This window comes from Lagopus muta, chromosome 6 (genome assembly GCF_023343835.1).
Source record: "Lagopus muta isolate bLagMut1 chromosome 6, bLagMut1 primary, whole genome shotgun sequence".
NCBI lineage: Eukaryota > Metazoa > Chordata > Aves > Galliformes > Phasianidae > Lagopus > Lagopus muta.
The window spans coordinates 33646692-33670569 of NC_064438.1; the positions used below are offsets into that span (position 1 = coordinate 33646692).

At 35.9% G+C, this 23878-nt stretch overlaps 1 protein-coding gene across 6 annotated transcripts in view; it reads right to left on the minus strand.

Annotated features, from left to right (window-relative positions):
* PRKD1 (protein kinase D1) overlaps nucleotides 1–23878 on the minus strand; it is a 110325-nt gene that overhangs the window by 16419 nt on the left and 70028 nt on the right. For 4 of the 6 annotated variants that reach the window (XM_048947760.1, XM_048947759.1, XM_048947764.1 and 1 more), the window contains exons 3-10: nucleotides 23206–23337; nucleotides 22312–22472; nucleotides 19015–19038; nucleotides 9956–10166; nucleotides 8628–8705; nucleotides 4729–4933; nucleotides 1234–1357; nucleotides 358–435 (exon numbers count right to left, since the gene is read on the minus strand). In XM_048947760.1, coding sequence (XP_048803717.1) covers nucleotides 358–435; nucleotides 1234–1357; nucleotides 4729–4933; nucleotides 8628–8705; nucleotides 9956–10166; nucleotides 19015–19038; nucleotides 22312–22472; nucleotides 23206–23337 — 1013 coding nt within the window. The remainder of the gene's footprint in view (nucleotides 1–357; nucleotides 436–1233; nucleotides 1358–4728; nucleotides 4934–8627; nucleotides 8706–9955; nucleotides 10167–19014; nucleotides 19039–22311; nucleotides 22473–23205; nucleotides 23338–23878) is intronic. The other 2 variants (XM_048947762.1, XM_048947761.1) reach the window with 1 other exon arrangement.

The window sequence follows — 23878 nt, forward strand, 5'->3', positions numbered from 1 at the left end:
ACATAATTTCCAAAGGACAGAATTAAAATAATATGTACAACACTTTATTGTTTGGAAACAATTTATATAATGAACAACAGAATGTCAGATGAGCTTCTTGGCAAAATTTGTCACTCGTAGTGAATTGCCCCGATATAAAACTTTTCATTTGCATAACATATAACGTAACATAATAATAACACTTTTCTGATTTGACACTTGCTTGTGAAATGCAATACCCACATATGCAAGTAAGGTAATGAAAACAAACAGTTCCAAGTTGTGCTATTAATGCAGCTTTAGTATTTATTTATTCAGCAATTCACTCCAGTCATTACTTTTTGATAGCAGAAAAAGAAATTGAAAAATATTCCTTACCTTATAATATTTACTTCCAGTATCATTTTGAAAAAGAGTAATACATTTGCTGTCTAGTCTCCAGTAGTGTCGCTTTCTCTGCAAAGAAAAATAAGGGGAAAATTTTTCTACCAATTTTCAAGAAGAAAATTTCAAGAAAACTAAAGAAATGCTCTTTTCTGAAATGCACCATTTCCAAAAGTTTACATTTTCATCTGAAGGGATGAACTGGGAAGGATAAAGTTTCATTCGCTATTACGAAAATTTTATGAGGCCTTTATGTTTGAGTTAAGGTTTTATAAGTTCATCTTTTATTGTACTAATGTAGCTCAGTTCAACTAGTCCATGTTTTGGAAGTTTAACATGTCATTATAGTCCCAAGGTTACACTCAGCAGTTATGTTAATAAAATAAATAAACTTTCTTTTTCTATTGGTAGTAGCCCACTTTAGAAGGCCTATACTGACATTCTGATTTCTGTTTTTGCAGGTCTGAATGAAAACAACTTATTATTATTATTATTATTATTGATACCTTTATTTTACAAAAGTATAAACTCACCTAACAGTAAGATATCTAGGAAACAGTAGCTGGAAGATAAAGATACTTTCCAGAACCTCTAAAGTGTTAATTTTTTTTTACTTTCTTCAGAATGTCTTCATATTTGGTCTGTGATAATGCAACTCACAGATTCAGATACTACTGTGTGTTTTAAGTGTCTCCTGGTACAGTGAAATAACTTTCTTACAAGCTCTGCTACAGATTTAGTACTATGGGAAATACAGATGTTGTAAAAATGGCATATAAGAGTGACTTTAAATTATTAATGTACTATTAGAATTTTCATTCTGAACAGTTATATAGCATGTGAAGTAATGTCTTCCTTAATATTTCTTACCAGTGTGTCCTTGCTGGTATAGTGAACCATCCAACCTTCTTTCATTACTGTGCTGCTTCTCCTTTTTGTGTGCTTCACAGACTGTACCACTCTCATTAGTGGAATATTGTTGCTGGTTGAAGGGCTTAAGAATAAATCAGTAAAGTCTTTTTAAGAGAGGACAATTTTAGACAAATAGAAAAAACGTTTTTTATATGCACATTAACATCTGTAGCCACTAACAGACCTGGACCAGACACTATTTTGTTTTGTCAGTCCAAGTATCTTGAGAGTACAAAGGGAAAAAAGCTGTAATGCCACAACAGGAGAAAGTCAGAGACCAATAGAAAGTTTACATACACAACATACACAAATATTCCCCAAGATAGCTAAGATGATGGGCAAACGACTAGGGCCTTAACTAGAGTTGGGAAGAAATAGCGCAAGCATACGCTATGCATGATTCAGAGCATCACTTGATCTAGAATCTCTCATAAAGTAAGCATTGCCCATCAGATTACTGTCTTGTGATCTTTCTTGGGTTCACACACACTGTGGAGTCATGACAGTTTACAGTAGAAAATGTGTCAACTAGCTGAGCATACACTGCTAGAATACAGCAGAGAATCTGCACAAACCTCTCACAGAAGGAGGTTTAGGATAATGCAGTTTATCTTCAAAGACTTTAAGCAAAGTGTTACTGCCCTGTACTTGGGTATGCATGCTGAAAACTTCCAGTGCTCAGCACAGTAACTCAGGAAGTCATGGGAACTTGACAGCATGCCTGATAGCACAATCAGTTAAAACATGGAACATCTCATTGAAGAGATTTATGAAATAACAAAGCCAAACGGAGTTAACGATTACTAAAGCAGACTCAGCATAATGGAATCATCTGCTTCATCATCTTCTTAAATCCTAAACATAAATGCTTAGTTATTTCTGGCAGAACTTGAGATTCTGCATCCTACATGAAAACAGCACTGAGTTCATGCTGTGATCAGACAGGCTGCATGTATATATTCTTGTCAGACAAAGAAATTTCCTTTTTTATTTTCCTTTTATAGACCTCTGAAAAATAATTCATGAACATGGCAAATACCCTTATAAATATGAGGGCTGCTCTGAAAGTAATATCTCCTATTTTGTTATGTTGCAGCAAAACATCAGAGGAGGTTGGTAGTAATATGGAGATAAAGGCTGAGCCTTCCCACCAATATTGTTACATTTTGTTGCCATATGACAGATGGCAGCAGAGGGACACTGGGACAAAATGGCATTTGACATGGAAGTGTTGATGAAGCAAAGGTGAGGAAATGAGTTTTTCTTTGCAGAAAAGATAACACCCATTCACATTCATCAGTGCTTGCTGAACATTTACAGAGACTAAACAGAGGAAGTGAGCACAGTGAGATGGCGAGTGGTGCATTTCAGCAGTGTAACAGCAACATGAGAAACAAGCCACATTCTGGACCGCCATGTACAGCTGTCACATGATGAAATGAAGAGCGTCTTGATCTGCTAATTCCTGCAAATTGGCAGATTATGTTCAGGGAACTGTATACAGAGCTGAATATCAGCTTCAGTGTTGTAAACAATAGTAACAATGTTGAAATATCACAAAGTTTGTGCCAGGTGGGTCCTGTGAACAATACCCTATGAAAGTTTGCCAGGAACTACTGGACCAGTTTGAGGTTGAAGGTGACAGTTTCCTGGATCACATCATTGCCAATGATTAAACATGGTGTCACCACTATGAGTAAAAAGTAAAAATGGCAGTCCATGGAATAGCAACACATAAATTCCTCATCAGAGGAAAAGTTCAATGCAATCCTCAGAGGGTAAAATGATGTGCACTATCTTTTGGAATAGGAAATGTGTGACTGTTCTGGATTTCCTGGAACCCAGACAAACCATCAACTTTGAGCACTACATCACAACACTATCTAAGTTGAAGGTTTGAACTTCCAGACTCCAGCCAGAAAATAAGACATCCTTTCTCGTTTTACAGCAGGCCCTATGCCATTTGGAAGACCATGGATCAATATTGGCTGGATTATCCTACCACACCCCTCATATAGTTCAGAATTGGAGCATTTTTACTTCTATCTGTTCAGGCCAATGAAAAACGGGCTGTGTGGGTGACATCTTCCTAGCAACAGCACAATCATAGCAGCTGCGAATCTGCAGGTCACTTCCACTGGTGCAGATTTTTAAAAGTGTCAGAAAGTGTTTTTACAGGTGTGCAGGCTCTTGTTCTTCACTGATAAAAATGCATAGCTAAGAGTGGTGATTATGTTGAAAAATAGAAGTTCGTAGCTGAGAATTTGCTCTATCAAATAACATTATTAGGTCTTTGTGACGTATGTAGTCAGTGGAAGGTATTTCTGGAACTTCAGGGATGCCCCTCAACTAAGTAAAACAAGTAACTGGTTTATCTGTAGATAATTCAGTATCTCTATTTTAAAGAACTCAGTATGCCATCCATGCAATGTGACTTAGACATTCAAGATGATATTACAACATTGAATTTTGTGACAAAAAGCAGATGCTTATATTCTAATGATACATGTCTGTATATAAGTACCTATGTAGAAGAATATGTTTACAGCTTGCTGCTGCGGATAGTAAAACTGCTAATTGCTGAAATTGATAACTTTCAATTAGAGCAAAATGTTTGTGTCAGTGAAAGAGAATTTAGGGGAACATGCTTCAGGAAAAGATTCCTAGTATGCAAAATAAGAGGAACTGCAGGTTAAACTGGCATTCATGAAGAAAAAATATCCTATAATTGTTCTTCAAAGTAAAGAATCCTTGCTCCAAAGAAACGAGAGAAGAAAAGACCTTAATACGTTTTTGGTTTACTGACAATCAATCTCTACTTTTTTTTTCTAGTACTCTGCAGTTCTAATAAGCAAAAATGATTTTTTTCTTCTCCTCAGACATTTCTACAGTAAATTGCACAATTTAATTCCTTTTTTTCTTCTGATTGGTCATTTCAAAACACTGATTTATTTTATAATTTTCTTGAAACTCATAGTTTGTTAAGAGTTCCTTCTTTCTGAAGATACATGAAAATGCAAACAATACACCTAAGGCCAATTATGTCATAGTCAATTGCACAGAGTTTTTTTTGTTTTGTTTTGTTTGGCTTTCATCTATATAGCCAAGTATTTCACTTCCAGTTGGGAAAAAATGTTTGGGAAAATAAACACATTTTAAAAAATATTCTCTGTTGCTGATTTACAAATGAAGTTCAACAACATAATTTTCAGAAAAGAGCAGATATGTAAAAAATACAATCTTTTGAACAGAATTTCAGCTTGACAATTACATTTAAATTCCCTTTAAAATCCTAGTGCAGGAAATAATCTCATCATAATTTCAGTACCATCACATATCACTAACTCTCTCCATCCTGAATGAGTGAGAATGCAGTTCATTTAGATTTCTCCTTCAGTCTAAGGCATAATATAAGGCATAACAAATAAATACAAAAGAAGATGGAAGGTTCACCTGATCATCCTGTTAGACTCATCATGATCTGGATCAGGATCCTGCATTTCCCCATTGTCACTATGGCATCCCGTCATTGAAATCTCAGAGTCATGAGCTATAGATTCTTCCATGTCATCTATAAAACTGCTGTTTCTTTCACTGTCATTGTCGTCACTCCCTTCTTCCATGACCACATCAGACTCAGCCCCAGGACTAAGGAGATCTGGAATATTATTTCTTGAATTATTATCTGAACACATACAATACTCCAACCACAACATCCTAACGTATTTTGAGCTTCAGAAAAACCCAGGTTCTCTCTGGAATTCTACTGTCTGAGTCTCTATGCATTCAGTGTGTAATGGTGAAGGTGATCTTTAACCAACCATTTCGAAAATCACTACAGAAAACTGGAAACACATTAAACTGGAGTATTTTCAGAACTACAACTTTCTACTAAAAAGCTACCAAAGCCAAGGCAGAATTTCTTATCCATAGACTTCTATTCAAACATTCTATACACATGAGTTTTATTTCTGAGATCTTCTGGCAGATTTTCCATGCAGCTTGAATGTTGTGCACTGACTTGATGGCTCTTGGCAGGCTACAGCTGCAAACTGATGCTAGAAAAGCAGAAATTTCAAAAGTAAAAATTTTGTAATATGATGGTGACATGATGATGAACTATTGAAACAACTCCCAAGATGATTATTTATAATGTGAATTATTTATTTGGGCAGAAAATATATTTCCTTTCCGCCGGTGCTCCCTAGGAAGACTGTACAATATGGGCAGTAATCCATTCTAATGAAATGACATTCCCTGCCCTTAAGAAGGAAATATTTAATTAATATAAAATAGCTCTATGTAATATAGTACTGAAAAAACAATGATGTTTTAAGTTTTAGCACACAGTGCATAATATAAACAGTATAAATATATTAAAGAAGTGTATGTTCAAATAATGTTAAACTTTCTCATTTGTTATTAAATTTGCATAGGCAAGATCAAAGAAACAACTTTTTACTATACTCTTGCTTGCAAATGGATTAATCTGGAAGACTGAAAAAGAGAAAAAAATTACTTAGCTAAAGGCTTCATTACAAAAAAGAAAAAAACCCACAGAAAATCAACAATGAAAAAAGAAACCAATGAAAAAAGTCAAAATTATAAATTCTGTCAGATATAAAAACTTTATTTTTCTGGATAATTTGCACTGTTTCAGGACCCACTCAGAGACTCATGGACAGGAATTTTACACAAAGTCTAATCACAGGAAGATATCAAATGTTCTCACTAAGAAATTTTCACCAAATTTTGTGTAGGCAAGTTCTTGACAGTCAAAATAGGGGGTGCTCCAAAACAATAAGAGCATTGAGATGACTGCTGGAAAAATGATTTGAACTGATGGTATTTCACTGGAACTGGAAGTGTATGGCTGAAACATTTGTTTCCATACACAGTAGTTTTCAAATGTTTATATATAAGTTTCTGATGTATGACTAAGAGACACATTATACTTAATTTCTAGCTGAAACAGTCATCCAGTCATGAATGATATTTCACAGTTCAGGACTCCCTTTTTTGCTATTCATATAGCATGGCTTTATATCTCTATTTTTAATAAACCCACAGCCAGTTAAAAATATCCTCCCACATTTAGTGTTTAATGTATATATTAATGAGACCATGCTTGAAATTTTATTGCTTCAGCTCTTCCTTCACTTACTATTTTGGGGAAGATGCATCACACAGCAGATGGAAGAGTGGCAGATACTGTATTTTATTTAGTAAGATGAAAATTAATGTGAACCAAATTTCTGTAAGAATGGAAATGAGACACCAGAATGAAATTGCCTATGAAAAGTCGAAGGACCACATGTCATTCATTTAGACACAAAATTAAGAGTTATACTATAATGCTATGGATACTACTTTATGGAAATTGGTGAGGAAAAGCCAAGTTCTAGAATTTTTACAGCAGAGAGCTCCAAGGACCTAAGAACTAATTCTGCAGAGTTGCACAAAAAGAAGTTTAGCGCTTTCTAAAATACTGCATGGAGTAAGCACTCTCACCCCTAAGTGGCTTTGTACAAGCTTCCCTCACTTAGTTTTTCCTCAGAGAAAGCATTACATCTCATCAGTCTGCTGTCAGATTTGTGGTTGGAGGAAAGCAAACAAAAAACAGTGTGTTACTTGTCAGGCAAAGGCATGAATGGGATAAAGATTGTGTTGAAGGAATGAAGTACAGCTGTCTGAGACGAAGAGTGGGAAATCAAAAGGGTGACAGAGAAACAAATGCAAATTTGTTTCATTTAGTCTAGCTGTCCAGAAATAAGTCTTGCTTTTCCACCTTAACACTTCTGATCAATCCTATTTTGCACTGTCCTCTAAAATCACACCTAAAATGCATGCAGTAGAAATTTTATCATCTATAAGCAGACTTAGTGACTTCCTCTGGCTCTGCAAATCTCTGCTCACAACTATTTACAAACTTAAAAAAGGAAGATGTATACAAGATTGGAAGATGCATAAAAAGGATTTTTCTAAGCTACTCAAGATTTCTACACGGAAAACTCCATACTGTTATCAATGAGTTTAGCACATTTTTAGCTTTTGGATTTGAAACTAAGTCTACCCCTCTCCATAAGCAAGTTATGGGACAAGTAATGGTTAAGAGAGGTACAAGAGGTGCAAATTTAAGTTCCATATTAATATGTGGAAGAACTTCTTTACAGTGTGATGGAGCACTGGAACAGGTTACCCAGAGATGCTGTGGAGCATCCTATGGAGATACTCAAGACTCCTCTGGATGCCTACCTGCGTGACCCATTGTAGGTGCCCTGCTTTAGCAGCGGGTTGGACTCAATGGTCTCTTGAGGTCCTTTCCAACCCATGTGATTCTATGTAATATTAAAAAATACTGAAGATTCCAAGAGCTAAATTTGAGGTGTATGACAGTGGATATGCACTTGGAGAACCACATCAATATTCCCAAAAGTCGGGATATTTAGCATCTAGAATGTTTTTGCCTATGTTAATTGCCATTAAACAGAAAAAACTTTGCAGTAATATAGTCACACAAATATGAAAAATTACTTAACACTTTTGATTTTAGTATTGTTGGTACCTTTTCAATAAAGAAAATCATTGGTTTAAAGTTTGAAAAAGGATATCTAATGAAGCAGTACCTTCTCAACCTCAGATGCAGTTTAGGCTGACAATATGATAATATGCATTAGACACTGAACACTTTACCACACTTCTCATTCCTTTATCACAAAGAAAAGTGATATTTTCAAGGCAATCAACAACTCATCTACAAAAACCCTTTTTTTCTCCAGTACTGTCCGTCAAGCCTAGCCATACATTTCTATAGTTGACACAAAACTGACAGCACATATATGGGAAATTCTGCAGATAATCAAGCTTTCAATTCTGGCAACTGATACGATTAGTTTTATCCCAAATGGCCTTCAAAGTTCTCCCAGTATACAGTTCCTTCTCTGGAAGATTATCCCAAAACAAACAAACTTCTTCCCTTCTCAAATTAAAAATCAATTTTGTGTTTTTATCTACTGCATGAAAGCCTTCTTCTCATGCATTTGGCTCTTCAATTTACTTTGGCATTCTGTGAGCAACGATCACCCAGAAGTTTTGCTGCTGAAGCCACCCCCGTGGCATGGTTGAGCCTGCCTCTCAGAGCTGTATTTTGAAGATCTGTGCTCCAAAATGATAATGTATGAACTATTTATAGGGTTCCTCCCACACTTCATCTCCAATACAAGAAATATCTTAGTGGAAAGGCTACTCCCAAGCAGTGGAAAAAGATGTCTTTGTACACATAGGCTTTACACTTCTCTGTTATCTAACTCGTGGTTTAAACAATGACAGAAACAATTGTTAAAGTAACTTACCTCCATTAATGGCAACTTCCCCCAGGCAGTTATTTGGTACTTTAGGAGCACAGCGCTTGTGACAATTGAACCTACAGTCTGGCAAGAGAAAAGGAACATAATATAATTATTTGTCTTTTTCACTGCCACAGTTTCATTTCTTTTTCCTGCAATAACCTATAACTGTCAAGCTCAATCATTTAACTAGCACAAAGTTAACTTAACATGATCTGAGAGAACTAGCCTGGCCACATGCCATTTCTCAGTACAGCAGACAGGATGAACACACCAACAGCCTCCCACAGAGAAGGAAAGCAGTGCTTACAGCAATGGCAGAAAGCTTTCACTGCACCATGTGCTACACTGATCTTGGGGAGTAAGTTGGATACCTATGCACTTGGCTGAAAAACCAGAGATACTTTTCTACTACAAGAAGCAGATCAGGCTGCAGCACATCCACTTCAGTTTAGACATTTGACTACATATCAAATACAAAAGAAAACTGAAGAAGCAGAACCTTAGCTAGCAATTTTACATGAGGAATACTTGCTCTTTGCATCATCAAGCAACTTCTAGACAGTTTTAAGTGAAGGCCCTCATTCACAGATATTTTTACTACTGTCTACTTCTACATTCTTCACATCTGTAAATGGCACTTTATTAGATGTCATTTGAATTATTTTCTTTTGGCTTATGGAACACATTTTACTTGAACTCAGAGCTGTAATTTATTAAAAGAGCTTGAAAAGCAAAGTCTGGAAGGAAAAAATATATTAGAGATGCCTCTATCCTTGTAATTATTTAACTTCAGATTGATTCAAAAACCAACCAAGGGACTGCAGTGCCAACAAGCTTTTTTTTTCTTTTTCTGTTTTTTTTTTGTTTGTTTGTTTTTTAATTCTCATATAAGACCTTACTGTTTTACTTCCATTAGAATTCCCCCCAAACTTCTAACTGCTGAGAAGAATGTACATGCTATAATTAAAGCACAAAAACTTGCAGATAGAAAACAATGAAGATTAAGAATATGGTTCTACGTGTTAACTGTTCTGCTGTAACTGCCCATGAGCACACTATCACCTAGTGACAAACAAAATAATCTACACCTTAGTGACAAAGATGTAAGGTACCTCAGCTATACCACAGAGTAATAATAAATAGCATGCAGCCAGCTCTTGAAGAACTAGTGTAATTCTGATCCCAGCATAATCCAATGTAATTGATCATGTGACTACATATGGACACTTTGGTAAAGAAATCCTGAGCGAACCTACATATCAGTTACTCAAACGTTAATTTACTAATTTTATTATGCTTAGCTTTTATATACCTAGAGAAAGTTTACTTACCTTTACACTGCAAACCCTGTCTAAAAAGCCCTTTGAGAAGTTTCTTACAGTACTGGCAAACTGTTGGCCGTGTGTAAGAGTGGATGACAAATGTGTGAGGCACTTTAACCTTAGAAAGTAGGATCTTGTCAAGCTGAATAGGTCGTCCAATGTAGGATTGTGAATTTGATCTCTTCTCTCGCCCAGTAAATGATTCTGATGGCGTTTTTTGCTGTGAAATACATAAAAGGACATTTAAAATAAATAATGATTTATTCATTTTTAATAGCATAACATATATATGCCTCACAAATATTAAATTATCTGTCATAAAAAGCATACTTTGCTTTTAAACACTAACAGAATACGCAACATACATACCCCTGCCTGAGATTGTTTTTAAAAACTTAGAATGGTATCAAATAATATGTTTGCTAACACTAGCATCATACATTTCACAATGTGGATAAACCTGTGTTGCTGTTGTTGATTTTCAATTTAAAAACAGATTTTTGTAAAAATGAAAAGATTCATAAAAAATTTCTCAGAAAAACATTTTTTTGGTTCTGAGTGAAACAAGAACCATTTTTTTCCTGCTCTCATATTTCCTGTTTTATACAAAGGTAACTTTGAAAAATTACTTTTGTACAAACATTAAGGAAATTGTTATTTTGATCTATGCACATGCAGGTTTTTGATAAAAAACAGATCAGTATCTCTCATCCACTTTACTTATAACTTTTGCTATTGCTAACCTTATCACATTCAGATTATGCATGACAAATCAGAACAGGTATTTATATTTCTCTCTATAAATACACATGAATTGAGACGCACTTTCTCTAAGAAATAGAATAAAAAAATTCCTGAAAGAAATAAGTTACCATATTTTTCTGCTAAATACATTTAGATGTAAATATGGTAAATAACACAGAAAATTATGGACTCAGAAAACTGTGTACTCCTAAGAACTGCCTTGAGGAACAAACTACACCCACAGTTAACATGGAAAAGAAAAATACAGTAACAAGATGCAACTTAATCTTTTAAAATTCATCATTTTCTTGCTCGTTGAAAAAATATGTTCAGGTAATTGAAGGCTAGAAAATGAGCCATTCTCTATTTGGCCTCCACTAGTCAAAGGCTGCAGTAGCTGAAACTTTGGATTGGCCTAGCTTGGAAAACTATTTTCCTTCAAACTAATAATGTTACAACAAAGCTGTCATCCTTAGAGACCAATTATTATGTCCTGCTCACTAGAATGTAAAAGTCAATTTCTGTATGCTTCTGTCTGAGAACCTTGGAGCAAGGGGAGATTTGTATGCCATTTTGGTGGTAAACAAACCTGAGGAGTTCTATCCTTGTCTTCACAGCATATTTGCCAAAGAAACAGAAAGATTCTTACAAAAACCAGATGGGTTTCTTACTGTAAAGACCAATTTCTTTTCTTTTGGCTATACTGCATAACTATCTCTTTCCAAAGAAGCACATGCAATAGATTTGTTGAACATTAGAGCTTCCCTACTATTTGACAACAATGCCAGCTTCACACTTATTCAGTGTATAAACGCAGGCCTGTCAGTCAAGGAGAAATACGCAAAATACACTGTATGAACCACGTGCATATATTCACCATAAGCAAGTTAGTTTGAAATAAGCATAGGAAAGTGTCTGTCTTCTCTTCACCACATATAACAACAGAAAATGTACAAGTTCATGCTTTGATGTTATATGTTTACTTCTTTCCTGAGCCTTCCATCTCTAGGCTCTGTAACGCACCTATACATACAAAAAAACTAGCTTCAGTTTAGGATTAAAATTGTTTAATATTGATCAGTTAGTAATACTCATAGAATCATAGAGTGGCCTGGGTTGAAAAGTACCTCAAAGACCATGTTGTTTCAAGCCCCTGCCCTGGGCAGGATCACCAACCCCTAGACCAGGCTGCCCAGAGCCACATCCAGCCTGGCCTTGAATGCCTGCAGGGATGGGGCATCCGTAACCTCCTGTGGCAACCTGTTCCAGTGTGTCACCACCCTCTGCATGAAAAACTTCCTCCTAATATCTAACCTAAACCTCCCCTGTCTTAGTTTAAAACCATTCCCCCTTGTCCTATCGCTATCAATCCATGTAAACAGTCATTTCCCCTCCTGTTTATACGCTGCTTTCAAGTACTGGAAGATCACAGTGAGGTCTCTTTCTCTTCTCCAAGCTAAACAAGCCCAGTTCCCTCAATCTTTCTTCATAAGAGATGTGCTCCAGATCTCTAATCTGGATCCAGATCTTATTGGCCCTCCTCTGGACCTGTTCCAAGAGCTCTGCATCTTCCTTGTGCTGGGGGCCCCAGGTCCCCAGCAATACTCCAGATGGAGCCTCACAAGAGCCGAGTAGAGGGGGACAATCACCTTCCTCTTCCTGCTGGCCACCTCTTTTTTAATTCAGTCCAGGATATAATTGGCCTTCCAGGTTGCAAGCGCACACAGCTGGCTCATGTCCAACTTCTCATCTACCAGCACCCTTGAGTCCTTCTCCCCAAAGCTGCCCTCAAAGAGTTCTTTCCTCAATCTGTATAAATACGTGGGAGTGTCCCAGCTCAAATGCAACACCTTGCACTAGATTGATACCACAGCAGTCTTAGTGCAGTGCCTTAAAACAGTCACTCATCCTCAACCACATGCCATAGTCAGGCATCTAGCTCAGAATGTTTTCTACAGTGCACAAGACTAAAACTGTTGTCCTATCTGATGTATTATATTTTTAATGGAAGTATATTATTTTTAAATAATTTCTTACAGATTTGTCTTAACCCTAATCTCACAAAACCCACCCCTGCAGTTCCCCCCAGTGACACTATAAACACCTTGCCCCATAAACTCAACAGAGCTTTCTAAGGTATTAGTCACAAAATTTGATGTCTTTGTCTTCAAGTGGACATTTGGTGGAATTTTAATGTGGTGACACAATTAAAATGTATTTTCACGAAACAAAACTGATGGAGAAAAGTAAAAATTTCTAAGGAGAGTTATATTGTTTACTTTTATGTTGTTGCAACAAATCAATATTTCAGCTTGCTAAGCAATTTCTTGACAATCTTACGGTTTTTTGAAGCATAAACAATCCAAATGTCTCCTAACATGCTCTTGCTAAAATCACCAATTAGTACCATCTACATAAATGAAATCCACTTTGTATTGTTGTACTAGGCTTTGTTTTCAACATTATTGTTGAATGAAAAATTATTTTAGCAATTGAATACTGCTAAAATCTTTCCTCAAAGGACTTCAGAAAGTTGACTTGGCTTGCCTTTACTCACCAAATAGCTAGCAGGTTTTGGAAACTACAGGAGTGCTGCTGAAATGTACTGAGACTAACTTTAGGTACCAGTATGATAAACTGAGAGAGGCAATATTTTCCCTTCATGGCCTAATCCCATGGACTGGCACTCTTTCCAACAGAGGCAACATAAAATCTGCTTCCGTCGGGTAGCAAGTGCAGGGAAGTTGGGTGGCATGAAACACAAAGGTCACTCCACAACACCAGGGACTGACTGCTTAGGAGAACCATCTAAATTTACAGGTCATGATCTTCTCCTCCCAATACCTTCCAAAATAGTTTTCAACATCCCTTAACTTTAATTTCCACCATCCAGCATCAAGCAGATACCATAATTTAAAATTCCTAAAAGGAAACAGGAACTATGCTATTTTCATAGTAAAAGCAAGACGCTTGCACAAAAGCACCTTCTTTTTTGCTGGTGAGCCTGGTTTGTTAGAAAGATAAATTAGTTTTTCCTGGTAGTGAGCCAGACTACTGACTCAGCAACTCTGGAAACTTCCCAGGAAATGATTGCTTAACTGGATTACACCATGGAAACTAACAGCCTGCACTGCTCCAAACACTAAACAGTCCTTCTAACAATCACGCTAGCAAGGTAATCTGTATTTTAACAGATTAGAATATTATCTTCCAAGTAACAACAAAAACAAAGGAACATGTGAAATTATTTAACTGCATGGATGTTCAATTGAGCCAGTGAAATTGATCCAGTATTGCCTTGAGTTATGAAAATATCAGAACCTAGTACTTGCTTATTTCTTATTTTAGAAAAAAAAAACAAAACAAAAACAAAACCAAACAAAACAAAAAAAACAAAAAAACAGATGAGGCTTTCTTTCTCTCTTTCAAGAATGGTTAAGTGCCAAGCTGTTCCCCGACACTCCATTCTACATATTGCTTACTTTCATTAGCTGATCTCTTGCCCCTCATTCTTGATCAATCTCTTCAGATTTTTGGAATGTCCTGAAACTGTATATCTTAGACTTTGTTAAAAGCTACTCAAGAACAAAACTATTTGCCTACAGTAGGCAGAAGCACAAAGTCATTGTGCAGAATCATGTCATTGCAGAAAGGAAATAATCCTTCTTATAATTTCCACTTCAAAAGTGAAAACCCCTCAGCAGGCCACCCCATCTCTTTACAATGACTTCATTCTACTACAAGGTGATCTGTCTAGTGGATGGAGGTAAAGCTGTTGATGTGCTCTACCTGGACTTCAGTAAAGCCTTTGACACTGCTCCCTACAATATCCTCATGGCAAAGCTGGCTGGCACAGTTTGGATGGGTATATGCTCCACTGGGTGAAACACTGGCTGGATGGCAGGGCCCAAAGAGTTGAGGTCAATGGAGTTAAATCCAGTTGGCTGCCAGTCACGAGTGGTGTCCATCAGTACTTGGTACTGGGGCCACTTCTATTAAACATCTTTATCAATGATCTTGATGAGGGCATTGAGTGCACCCTCAGTAAGTTTGCAGACAACACCAAGCTGGGAGGGAGTACTGATCTGCCAGAGGGGAGAAAGGCACTACTGGGGGACCTGGATAGACTGGATCGATGGACCAAGGTAAACCACCGTGAGTTTCAATATGGCCAAGTGTTGGGTCCTGCATTTTGGTCACAACCCCACTCAACCCTACAGGCTTGGGGAGGAGTGGCTGGAAAGCTGCCTGATGGAAAGGGACCTTGGTGGATGGACCTTGATGGACAGTCAGCTGAATATGAGCCAGCAGTGTGCCCAGGTGGCCTATGACATCCTGGCTTGTATCAGAAATTATGTGGTGAGCAGCACCAGGGAAGTAATCTTGCTCCTGTACTTGGCACTGGTGAGGTCTCAGCTCGAGTGCTGTGTTCAGTTTTGGGCATGTCAATTCAGGAAAAACATTAAGGAGCTGGATCAGATTCAAAGAAGGGCAACAAGGCTTATAAAGAGCTTGGAGAATATGCCCTACAAGGTGCAAAAAAAAGGAACTGGGACTGTTTAGTTTGGGGAAGAGGAGGCTGAGGGGAGACCTTATTGCTCACTTCCAATACCTGAAAGGCGCTCACAGTGAAAGCAGGTTTGGCCTCCTCTCACTAGTGACAGGTGACAGGACTAGGGGAAATGGCCTCAAGTTGCACCAGGGGAGGTTTAAGTTGGATGTCAGGAAAAATTTCTTCACAGAAAGGGTTGTTACGCATTAGAATAGGCTCGCAGGGAGGTGGTTGAGTCACCATCCCTGGATGTGTTCAAAAAACCGTTTGGATGTGGTGCTCAGGGACATGATTTAGCAGAGGGTTGTTAGAGTTAGGGTAGTATGATTAGGTTGCAGTTGGACTTTATGATCTTTAAGGTCCTTTCCAACCTGAGCAATTTTATGATTCTAGGATTTAACAGCCCTGCAATCCAATTGCACAAAGCCTAAAATGTAACACATTGCTGATTGTCCAACTTTTTGTTAAAAGGATTCAAAAAGTACTAAAAAAAATGTCCCAGAGTTTCTGGAAGAACTTCACTGAAGAGTTTCATGTGCTATAACACTCAGAAAAATCATTACTTAATTTTGACATTTGAATGTCTTACTGTAAATTATGCTTGTGGAAACACATTCAAATAAATTTGTCCTGAACAAGAACAAACTGCACATCCCAAGCTCCCCTAAATGAGTAATTTTTCAAAACCGTTCACAGACAAGTGCTTCTCTTTTGCAGGCCCAGTATCTAAAAAGCTCTGTGATATTATCCCTGTGTATAACACCAAAACAGCCAACCAAAAAATTATGGTATTCCTACATTTTTGAAGTGCTTGCCCTAAAAGCAAAAAAAAAAAAAAAAACTAGTTTATTTATTTGGATGTATATTAATTAGTATACATTAAAACAAAACCAACAAAATCACTGATCTCATGAAGTTGCATTTTCCATGTGGAAATATATTGCTGAAATACGCACTTCCTTCTTGTATTGAAGGCAAAAGATAAAGACTTAATATGTTCACACACAAATTTTTCACAGGAAATTAGCGTCATATATGAAGTTATATTTATCAGTCACCACAGGAACTATGTTCTTTGCTGCAATGCAAATACTGACTTTCTTTAATAAATTAAACTATGTGACTATAATTAAGTGAATTCAAGGAAACAAATCTTCAATTAAATACACTGAAATACCACACTTAGAATTCAATCAACTGTGTTGTCTTTTGATGCTTCTTGCACTCTTCTCTTTAACTCAAGTGTATGATTTAATCTCACAAGCACCACAGTTAGCTATCTATGGTCTGAAAAACACTTCAATGTTAAATGTGTAAACATGTCAAAGAACTGACTTCAGTAGTGTTAAATTAAACTACCCACAGATGGAAATTATTATGTACCCCGTTCTCCTGCTCAGATATCAATAGCAGCAAATGGTAGTATGAATGCTTTTTATGTAACCTGCCTTATTTTGCAAAGTAACAAAAAATGTTTAATACATTTCAGCAGTAGTTGTGTGACTATGCTATCTTCTCCAGCAGTCAGGGATTTCCCCAAACAAAAGCCCTTTGTTGACAAAGATTTGCTAGTGGCTACAGGGGCCGTTAGGGTTTATTTAGAGTATCTACAAGTCCCCAGTTTAAGCTACAGAGACTTATATGTAGGTTCACAAGCTGAAAACTGCAAGTCTAAGCTCCTAGGAGCAGGCCCTTATCTCAATCCATAAGTTCTTGCACTTTTCAATCTTCTCCCCCATTCCCCTGTGAAGGAAGCATGCAAACAGATGTGTAGTGTTTAGTTTTCTGCCAGGTTAAAGCACAACACTGGAGGAAAACTTGAGGGTGACAAGAATAAAATGTATTTGTGAGTAGTGTTAATTCAGAGTTAACTTGAGAGTCTCTCCTCTTGAGGAAATATTAATTTTCCCCCTTGGGTTAATCAACCCAACTATATTCATTAGAGAAGGGCTCCTACTGATTACAGCTGGAATAAGGCACAGAACTGCTCTCAGCTGCAGCACCCTAGCTATTCTTTAGCCCTTCTCTAAAAGTTCCTTCTTTCCAGTCCATTGAGTTACTGAGGCATACAGGTACTGGAACTGAGAAAATTAGATGTCTGACTGGAAAATGAAGGTTTCGTAGAGCAGGAATTTTTTGCTCACTAGATTCCTTATTTGAAATGAATGAGAGAAAAAAGCAGCTGTATCAACAGCTAGAGATGAGGGAAGGAAGAGAAAATGGCCATCCATAACTGCAGACTCCCAGGGACTCTAGGACTCAATGTCCTGTCACCGCAAAATCTCTCTTCTGTGCATAGCTAAGAAGCTTCAGACCTGCTTAAAATAAATATACACAGGCAGGCAACATTCTGTCAGTGATATACAAATAGTCTTTTTAACTAAAACTATTTTGTAGAAAATAATTCCTGATTTTCCATTAAGAAGTAAAGATAACATATAAGTAAAATTTTTAACACTTCATTTATCCATGGCCCAAAGACAGAACGTTCCTATTTTAAACACAAAACTCAGCTAGATTTTTTTTCTGGAGACATCACCGCCAATGCATCTAATAAAATTACATTTACACGTCAACATTGATCATTTCCAGAAGAATGAATAAAACTCACAAAATAATGAAAACATAAATAGCACAGAAATTAAATGTTGTGTCATATAAATGTTTTAAAGTACAAATATAGTTAGTTAATACATTCTTTCCTTTAAAAAAGAAACTTTTTTTTTCCCCAAATACCACCTTTAGTATTTACTACTTTCACTTACCATGAATTTATGACAGTCCGAGACTGTATGGATCATCATTTTTCAGATAGCACATACATAGAACAAAATTGTTAGATATTAAAAATACTCTATTCCATGTATGTTTGTTTATATTGTTTTTTGAGTGTTTTACAGAGTTGTACTTCTTGGGCATTCTACATTACTTAGGCAAACAAAAATCACAATAGTTATGTTTGAGGAAAAAAACCACAGAAATTTATTTTTAAAAGATAAATGTTTGGATATGTTCAACATTAAAAATATTTCTCAAATTAATTATCTATTTTCCAAAGCTCAATATTGTACCTCTGCATATCAAATATATGCTGCAAGGAAAAGATGTCAAAATTTTATTTTCCAAAATTTTTTAAAATGTATTGCATTTAACAAGCTTCCTTAGGAAATCCATATTGAAAACCCATTAAGAATCCTTTTGATATGAATTATGCATTAAAAAAATTGATATACTGTTTTCTCACTAACACACTATTATTATTTAAGGCTATGACTCAGTTGTACACAGTTAAAATAAATTTTTAATTATTTTAAAATTATGTTTTCCAGAGAAAAACAGAATCCTTGACTGATTTTTGTAATGCAACTATATTCTGAAAAAAGCTTCTATGTTGTGTCATGATATTAAAAGCTTGCTAGCAACCACTTTAGGTCAGTTTGTTCATCTCAGGATGTTTATTTTGTACATTATTCCAGCAAATTCCCAATGTTCCGAAAGTGAAGTTTACATGTTCTTCCCATCTATTACAAAATGTCACTTTCATACCAAAATATTTTAATATCAGAGGAGTTTTACTCTTTAATATAAGAAGAATTATGATCTTCACTTTGGAATAGTGGCTTTGGAGTTTTACACCAGATATACTCACACTCTTTCTAAAAAAAAAAATAAATAAATGCTCTTGAGTTCTCGAGATTACATAAAATCATGCTGATAATTAATAAAAGAGATTGTTCCTGACAGTATAGTAGGGAATAAATTTAGTACATACCTCATAGCCAGGGCTAACAGGAGACTGAGACAGGAAGTTGGAAAGAATAAAAGATAGACCAAAGAAATAATGGAAAAAAGACAGAAAATAATGTTACTTTAGAAGCAAGCATGAACAGGCTATTATTTTATACATTAATTCTACGTAGCTTGCTCTGAAAGTAATGCCTTCCATTTATTTCCTTGGAAACGACAACAGATACAAAGAGCACAGCTACACTATTTGATAGAGCAAATTCTCAGCTACAAAACACTATTTTTCAGTGTAGTCACCATCATTAGCTATGCCTTTTTGCTAGCAATGATCAAGAGCCTGCATGCTGCACTAGTAAAACTCTGCACTAGCAGAGGTAACCCACCGTCACCACTACTGAAATGCACCACCCACCATCCCACTGTGCTCACATCCACTGTTCAGTCTCCGTAAACATTCAACACACATCAATGAATGTCAGTAGGTGCCATTTTTTCCACATAGAGGGATTCAATTCTACACCTTGGCTTCATCCACACTTTTATGCCAGATGCATTTTTGTCAGAATGCCCCTCTGCTGCCGTCTATTGTATGGCAACAAAGTGTAATGGAATGTTGGTGGGTAGGTTGAACCCCAACAGACATATTACCACCATCCTCCTCTAATCTTGTGTTCCACCATAATAAAATAGGAGACATTACTTTCATCGCAACCCTGATATGTTATAGAATAGAATGCAAAAGAATTGCATTTGAGCTATGATAGGTAAAAACTTGGGTAACACTACACCCTCCTAGTTTTACTTAATTTTACTATGTCCATTTGATGAGTTTTACACTGTGAAGTTAAGAAGAAAAAAAGGATATTGCCCAGATTTTATTGTATTTTTAAAGTTGCATTTAAGTATAGCCCCCAGTCAATTTTCAGCTCAAATGAAATGCTTTATTGGCTAATGAGGACAGACATAAACTTCGAAACTGTGCCTGCTGTGGCAATTCCCTAGAAAAGGATAATTAAAATAACTGTTGAAGGATACTACATTACCCATTACCATGCCTCAAAGATTTCTCAAATATCAAAATTCTACAATTTACGGCAAAATGTCTTAGCTCCTTCACATAATGTAAAAAATATATACACTGAAATAAAAATTCAGATAATTTTGCCCCCTGTGAAGAGTCTCCAGGAACTATCAACTCTCTATCAACTGTTACCGCTCCACTTAGTAAATAGGTTAAAAATGAAATTTATTTTAGTTCTATTTAAGTAACTGGTAGATCTCTGACTGAATTCACTAGTCTCAAATGGAGTTTATATTTTTCTGTCAGTGACTCAAGAATCATGCCAATACAGTAAAAATAATGTATAATAAAATTTTGTGATAAAGGTCAATGTCTCTTTGTCTATTCACAAAGATTCCAGAATAATGAAATACATTTCAAAATACATGCTTTGATTTCACATCATAAATTGCCATAAAACTTATCTCAGAGTACAGCAGAGGAATGGAGTTCAAAGAAGAGGTCTGATGTAGGAAAAGTGAAAAAAGTCTATATAGACTTAAAAAAGGTGGAAAAATTCAAACATGTTCAATGCAAAAACAAAAACACATGAAGAAGTCTTGTTTGAGATCTCATCTGAAAATATGATAAATGATACCATGATTTCCTGAAGTAAAAGTGACATTGGAAAAGCACTTATTTCATTTTTCTAGGCTTATGCCTATCCTTGTAACTTTCTACAAATATACTTTCTATGTACATGTGTGAATGTGCACATGCATGTATGTTTATACAAATGCATGATATTCCAAAGTTTGGTTACCCTGATGATTATAAGATCTTTGAGAAGTGTATTTTGCAGTATGCATGATACTTACTGTATTTCTTTGTATTTTAACTTAGTTTTATTTTTTTAAACATTTAAAATGTATAGCTTTGCAAAAAAAAAATAATATAAGAACCAATAGAGTCATATAATTGAACGTATTTTCATATTTAAATTGTTATCTTGTAATTTATCATGTACAGTGAAGTGAGTACTGATAGAGAGCGTACTAAGACTCTCACACATAAAACTCTTTTAATCAAAATTCCAGGAACAGAATTAGGGTCAGTCTCGTCTCAACATTTCACTGGTATTGGTCTGAATAAGTCAGCATTTCGAAATAACCTACTGAGAATCATGAATAATCTATGAAGATTTGTTGCTGCAGTTTCTGCAGAACTTAAGCACCTTATTCATTTATGCAGCTTTTCAAGTAAAATACAGATTCATAATGTTAACCTTAATTTCCAAGTAGCTTTACGCTAATGATAATCATCAGCATAAGTACATAATTATGGTTCATAGATGGCACTGCATATAACACCAGATCTACACCATTTGCAATAGTGTCCTTTTAGTATGTCAAGTTTAATAAGTTTAATATTCTAATTGAGAGGAAAACATGATAATTGTTGTGTGTACTTATAAACTCTTTCCTCTCTTTCAAACCTTAAGGTTTTCAAAACTTTCACTTAGAAGTGGAGTCCATTTACACACAGTGCAAATTCATAACTTTCATATTATGATCACAAGAAAAATACTGCCAAGACAAAAACAAGTATTCTAACTTTTTTCAGTCATTGCATTTTGTTATCGGAAGACTTTTCATCATGGAAAACTACTATATTTATGAATAAACAAATACGTTGTATATGTATGTGTGCACGTGTGTCCTGCAGCTCTGCATTTAGACATCTACACATAAAAATACATATATTCTACACACATACTACACTTACCACAATGTTTTGTTTAAGGAAATGATAAAGATTTCACTTTCTCCAAACACTAAGAGATATTCTGTACATACAGGTTACTTACAAAACATTATAGCCTTGACTGTTACAGAAACTCTGTTTGATGCAGTGTCTCAGTGTTCTCCTGAGACCACTTCTTTCCTGTATCATGAACCAATGGACATAATGTTCTATGGCAGAAAAATTTCAGCATCTAATTCCAGTGAAGACATCCAGTTTTGAGCATCAAGATGCAGCTTCTCACATTAGCATGGGTGGCAGTTTCAGATTTTCAAAATAACATAATTCTTCTCTAAGGGAGGAGTCTACTGGGAGTATCAGAAGTGACACATACCTTAAGCTCACATACCTTAAGCTGGTGACCTCCCTTTTACATCATGATGCCTTTTCCCACAGAAAAGCTTTGTTATTTGCATACTCTTAGCCCCAGAGTCTCCAACAGACAAAAACAAATCCTGCAGCACATAATTGTTTCTTAACAGTAATATCCATGACCTTGGTAACTAAGGAATTGCATACCAGAAGGGCTTCATCCGACACACTGGGTGATGTCTCTGCAGAAACTGTCCGAATAGTGTTGAGTCCTGTTAGGGAAACATTTGACAGGCGCCTTTTACGTACACCACTGCAGTTGTTAGGAATTTTAAATGCACATCTCTTATGGTAATTTAGACCACATCCTGAAAAGAAAAATTTAAAACCATCTGATTACAGTTTATTCCTGGAAAAGCAAAGAACATTTTTCTTTGGTGAGTAAAAACAACAGCCTTTTTTGATGAAACTCTTTTCCTCTGCTCTCCTTGTTTAGTTCCTATATTCTACATGTTCTTAGTGACATTATGAGCTCTTGAAAACTTAAACCTATACAGTGTTTTATCTATCATAGAAATGATAGATACATGGAAGGAATGGCACAAAGCTGCACCACAGAATATTCAGATTGGACATTAGGAAAAATTTCTTTTCCATCAAGATTAAACACTGTAATGGCTTCCTAGCAAGTTGATTGGTGCCCTAAGCCTGTCAGTGTTCAAGAGATGTTTGGATAATGTTCTCAATAATATTCTTCAATTTCTGGTTAGCCCTGAAGACGTCAAGCAGTTGGAAGGTCTCTTCCAATCAAACCATTCTGTTCTATTATAAATAAGACACAGATAAGCTTCTCTTCAAGCAAGCAAGCAAGCAAACAAACCAACCCACATATAGACTGTTTTGCACTTCCACTTACAGATCAGTATCTAGGAGGCCTCAGGAGAGTCAAAAGGATACCTCCTTAATCTGTTAATTATTTTGATCATTAGATCTAACTGTCTCTACCTACCTAGTCAATTTAAAAGAAAGCTGCATCAGAAACAAATGCATGAAAATGTAATGGAAGACTTCCTTCCTGAGACTGAACAGTCTGCAACTTACCTTCACATTTGAGTCCCTGGCGCACCAGTCCCCACAGCATTTCTCCACAATGGTCACAAAAGGCTGGTGCTCGGTAAGAATGAACAAAAAGAGCATGGGGTCGGATTTGAAAGTCTTCAAAAGTAGCAGAAGCTGTAACAAGATTCATTCCAAAATGGAGTAAAATTAGTAGCATAACATGCTTCATATCTTTCATCACTGTACAAAAAACACCTTTTTTATTAAAGTTGTTATGTCTTTCCTTGTTACTCATGCAGAGTAAACTCTAGAAGATAATGAACTCTGAATTTTATATGGGTATACTATATGTAGGTAAATATACCATTTCTCAAAGGTAGAAAGATTGATGGCATTTCATCACACTACAAAGACCACTGGAAAAAGAAACTACTTTTACATATATGCAGCACAACTTTATGATTTTATTTTACATAAGCTCAGAAGAAAGCTAGTAACTTGGTGAAGCTGAACAAATTAAGTTCCCTAAATTGAATAATTGATCCCTTTGTTAATAGAAGTTTAAAGATAATGTACATGATAATGTAAATGATAGCACCTAAAATCTAACCAAAGATATGAAATGGAATGTAAATAAATACACAAGCAGAAAAACAGTTCAATTCTAAAGAGCTTGTAGACAGAACAAGGAGTAAAAGGGGTGATGTGAAAATGA